General features: G+C 32.0%; 1 protein-coding gene across 1 annotated transcript in view; it reads left to right on the top strand.

Moving 5' to 3' along the window:
* The window catches only part of LOC133652727 (homeobox protein Hox-B1a-like), a 6,502-nt gene extending 1,218 nt beyond the window's left edge, over nucleotides 1-5,284 (top strand). The window contains exon 2 of the mRNA XM_062051779.1: nucleotides 4,965-5,284. Coding sequence (XP_061907763.1) covers nucleotides 4,965-5,284 — 320 coding nt within the window. The remainder of the gene's footprint in view (nucleotides 1-4,964) is intronic.
* Nucleotides 5,285-5,503: the final 219 nt, after the last annotated feature.

Here is a 5,503-nt window from a genome sequence, read left to right as displayed (position 1 = left end):
ATCAGCATTCATTGATGTTTATTATTAATATGATGTATTATTATTATTATTATTATTGTCATCAGCATATATTCATGTTCATATTAATAGTATTATTATGTACTATTATTATCAGCAGCATTCATTCATGTTTATTATTATTCATTTGTATTTTTATCATCAGCATTCATTCATGTTTATGATTATTATTATTATTATTATTATTATTATGTATTATAATCATCATTATTGTCATTCATTCATGTTTATTTGTATTAATTTGTATTATTATCACCAGCATTCATTCATGTTTATTATTATTATTAATATTATTATTAATACCAGCATTCATTCATTCATCCATCCATTTTCTACCGCTTGTCCCTTTTGGGGTCGCGGGGGGTGCTGGGGCCTATCTCAGCTGCATTCGGGCGGAAGGCAGGGTACACCCTGGACAATTCGCCACCTCAGCGCAGGGCCAACACAGATAGACAGACAACATTCACACTCACATTCACACACATTCATGTTTATTATTATTCATTTATATTAATATCATCAGCATTCATTCATGTTTATTATTAATATTATGTATTATTATTATTATTATTATCAGCATACATTCATGTTAATTATTAATATTATTATTATGTACTTTTAGCATCATTATTATCATTCATTTATGTTCTTTTTTTATTCATTTGTATTATCATCAGCATTCAATCAGGTTTATTATTAATATTATTGTTATGTACTATTATTATCATCATTATTATTATCAGCATTCATTCATGTTTATTATTATCATTATTATTATGTATTATAATCATCATTATTGTCATTCAATCATGTTTATTTGTATTATTATCATCAGCATTCATTCATGTTTATTATTATTATTATTATGTATTAATATTATTATTATTATTAATATCAGCATTCATTCATCCATCCATTTTCTACCGCTTGTCCCTTTTGGGGTCGCGGGGGGTGCTGGGGCCTATCTCAGCTGCATTCGGGGGGAAGGCAGGGTACATCCTGGACAAGTCGCCACCTCATCGCAGGGCCAACACAGATAGACAGACAACATTCACACTCACATTCACACACATTCATGTTCATTATTATTCATTTATAATATTATCATCAGCATTCATTTATGTTTATTATTAATATTATCTATTATTAGTATTATTATCATCAGCATACATTCATGTTCATTATTGATATTATTAATATGTACTTTTAGCATCATTATTATCATTCGTTCACGTTAACTTTTATTCATTTGTATTATCATCAGCATTCAATCATGTTTATTATTCATATTATTATTATGTACTATTATTATCATCATTATTATTATGAGCATTCATTCATGTTCATTATTAATATTATTATCATGTACTTTTAGCATCGTTATTATCATTCGTTCATGTTAATTTTTATTCATTTGTATTATGATCAGCATTCAATCATGTGTATTATTATGTACTATTATCATCATCATTATTATTATCAGCATTAATTCATGTTTATTTTTCTTCATTTGTATTGTAATCATCAGCATTCATAAATTTTTATTATTAATATTATTATTATGTACTATTATCATTATTATTATCAGCATTCATTCATGTGTATTATTATTCATTTGTAGTGTTGTCATCAGCATTCATTCATGTTTATTTTATTCAATTGTATTATTATCATCAGTATTCTTTCATGTTTATTATTAATAGTATTTGTATGTGCTATTATCATCGTTATTATTATCAGCATACATCAATGTTTATTATTAATAGTATTATTATGTACTATTATCATCAGTATTATCATTAGAATTAATTCACGTTTATTATTCATTTTTATTATTATCATCAGCGTTCATTCATGTTTATTATTATTATTATGTATTATTGTTATTATCATCAGCATTCATTCATGTTTATTTTTATTATTATTATTATTATTATAAATATTATTATTATTATTATGATTATCAGCATTCATTCATGTTTATTATTAAAAGTATTATTATGTACCATCATCATTATTATTATTATCAGAATTCATTCATGTTTATTTTTATTAATTTGTATTATTATCATCAGCATTCATTCATGTTTATTATTATTATTATTATTAGTAGTAGTAGTAGTAGTAGTAGTATTATCAGCATTCATTCATGTTTATTATTATTATTATTATGTACTATTATCATCAGCATTCATTTATTTGTATTATTATTATGTGCTATTATCATCAGCATTTATTATTGTTATTATTATTATTATTATTATTATTATTATTATTATCAATATAATTATTGTTGTCATTGTTCTGTCAGAAGGCCTCAACGATTATTCATTTTTAATATGTGACACTTTATTTTTCTGCTCAGCATTTTCTTATTTCCCACATTTGAATATTCAAAATCAACACAAAAAAAAAAAAAAACATTAAGTTTTTTGTGATTTTTATAATAATATTAATTTAATGGACTTTATTTACAAACGTACTTTAGAGACAAAAGGTGTTTATTAAAACAAGCAAGAGAGGAATACACTAAAAGGGTGTTTTTATTATTTCTTTATGTGGAAAGCTTTTTGGATTACAGTAAATACAATAAAACATTATTTTTTTTTTTAGTAATTGTTTCAACATTCTGGCTGAAAATTTTTTAGTGGTTTTATGTCAAATGTTCTTACAGCAACAAAGTAAATATTATACATATTATTATTAATTTTATAATTTTACATCCAGACAGCATTACAACAGACTTCTTGTCTGTTTGTGTTACATAAAGATCAATAATTTATTATGTTCAACAAACGATGTAAACATGCATTATTAAATACATGTTCACATTTTAGGAGAACTTTGAATGATGTTGATGAATATTTTCAGAAAAAAACACAGGATGAAGTTGTTAGGCAGCAAAAATGTTAATCAACAAACTCATTTGTAAACAATTGAACAAAATATAAATAGAACAACATAATACAATGGAAGAATATTAACAACAGTATTATTTTTAAACTCGTAAAATAAAAACAAAATAAATTCAATCGTGCAAAAAAAATTAATACAAAAAAACAAAACCCGCGAAAGATAATTTAAATCCCTAAAAAAATGGAAGAACTTATTGACAAACAATGTAACAATGTAAAAGTTTAACAATATCAACATTTTAACATCATAATGAAAACACCAAATATTGGTCCAAATAAATATACAAGATTACTGAAAAATATCATGAAAAATATCATGTAATCGTGTTAGGATCGATCCGATATTAATTTGTGCAACACAAACGCCAAAACTAAAAATATGAAAACGTCATCAAACAAACATGACAGAAAAATGCTGTGGATTCAAAATGATGATGATTAAAAATGTTAAAATCACTAAAATGCTGCAGGAAAATTTTCAAAAGAAAAATGCTTCAAAGGACAAACGCACAAAGTTCTTTAAACACAGATCCAAACAGAAGTGAGCCAGGCTATAGCAGGAAGATAACCACACTACCAGGAAGTTAACCAGGAAGTTAGCCAGGCTATAACAGGAAGTTAAACACATTACCAGGAAGTTAACCAAGAAGTTAGCCTGGCTATACCAGGAAGTTAGCTATGCTAAACTAGGAAGTTAGACATGCTATACCAGGAAGCTAGCCATGCTCTACCAGGAAGTTAGCCTGGCTATACCAGGAAGTTAACCACACTACCAGAAAGTTAACCAAGAGGTTAACCACATTACCAGGATGCTAGCCAGGCTATACCAGGAAGTTAACCACACTACCAGGAAGCTAACCATGAAGTTAGCCTGGCCATACCAGGAAGGTAGCCACACTACCAGGAAATTAACTAGGAAGTTAGCCAGGAAGATAGCCAGGCTATACCAGGAAATAAACTAGGAAGTTAGCCAGGAAGATAGCCAGGCTATACCAGGAAGATAACCACACTACCAGGAAGTTAACCAGAAAGTTAACCAGGCTATACCAGAAAGTTAACCAGGATATACCAGGAAGTTAACCACACTACCAGGACATTAACCAGGAAGTTAGTCTAACTATACCAGGAAGTTAACCACACTACCAGGAAATTAACCAGGAAGTTAGTCTAACTATACCGGGAAGTTAACCACACTACCAGGAAGTTAGCCAGGCTACCATGAAGTTAATCACACTACCAGGAAGTTAGCCTGACTATACCGGGAAGTTAACGACACTACCAGGAAGTTAACCAGGAAGTTAGCCAAGAAGATAGCCAGGCTATATACCAGGAAGTCAACCACACTACCAGGAAGTTAGACATGCTTTACCAGGAAGTTACACCTGCTATACCAGGAAGTTAAAAGGCTATACCAGGAATTTAGACATGCTATACTAGGAAGTTAGCCATGTTATACCAGAAAGTTAGAAATGCTATACCAGGAAATTAAACATGAAATATCAGGAAGTTAGGCATGCTATACTAGGAAATTACATATTCTATACCAGGAAGTTAGCCATGCTAAACTAAGAGGTTAACCAGGAAGCTAGCCAGGCTATACCAGAAAGTTAACCACACTACCAGCAAGTTAGCCAGGAAGTTTGACATGCTATACCAGGAAGTTAGCCATGTATAGCAGAAAGTTAGGCATGCTATACCAGGAAGTTAGACATGCTATACCAGGAAGTTAAAAGGCTATACCAGGAAAAGCGTCTCTAAAAGAGTTCTTAGAGGAGAGAGAATACTGGCTACATAAAGCAACATAATTGCTAAATCAGCAACACTCATCCCTTCTGCTCCGTCTTCTTATTCTCTGGCAGAGCTGGTGATTATGAGGTGCTAACACGCCCCCTTCTGTACAGGCTGGACTGGCAGACAGTCCTGTGATCAAGTGTTGATGATTGTTCGTGTTGTCGTGCAGTCCAAGTGTAGACTGGCAGACAGTCCTGTGATCAAGTGTTGATGACTATTTGACTTTGTGTTGTCGTGCAGTCAAAGTGTCGGACATGAACAACGCCAACATGCGTACCAACTTCACCACTCGGCAGCTGACGGAGCTTGAGAAGGAGTTCCACTTCAGCAAGTATTTGACGCGAGCTCGACGTGTGGAGATCGCCGCCACGCTGGAGCTGAACGAGACGCAGGTGAAGATCTGGTTCCAGAACCGACGCATGAAGCAGAAGAAGCGCGACAAGGAAGGAACGTCTGTGGGCACCGCTTCTTCTTCTGCTACTTCCTGTCACGGCAGCAAGGAACAGGACACCGACCAATCATCTGCCTCCTCGTCACCAGGAACCTCCCCCGAGTCCTGACAAGTACGCCGTGTTACGTCATCGCCTTGATGACACGACGTGTTACATCATCGCTTTGATGACAAGACATGTTACATCATCACTTTGATGACACGCCATGTTACATCATCGCCTGGATGACACGGCGTGTTACATCATCGCTTTGATGACAAGACGTGTTACATCATCGCCTTGGAGATACAACATGTTACGTCATTGCTTTGATGACAAGACGTGTTA

Source organism: Entelurus aequoreus, linkage group LG06 (assembly GCF_033978785.1).
Source record: "Entelurus aequoreus isolate RoL-2023_Sb linkage group LG06, RoL_Eaeq_v1.1, whole genome shotgun sequence".
NCBI lineage: Eukaryota > Metazoa > Chordata > Actinopteri > Syngnathiformes > Syngnathidae > Entelurus > Entelurus aequoreus.
Note: the sequence above shows the minus strand (reverse complement) of the source record. Positions and strands in the feature narration are given on the sequence as shown.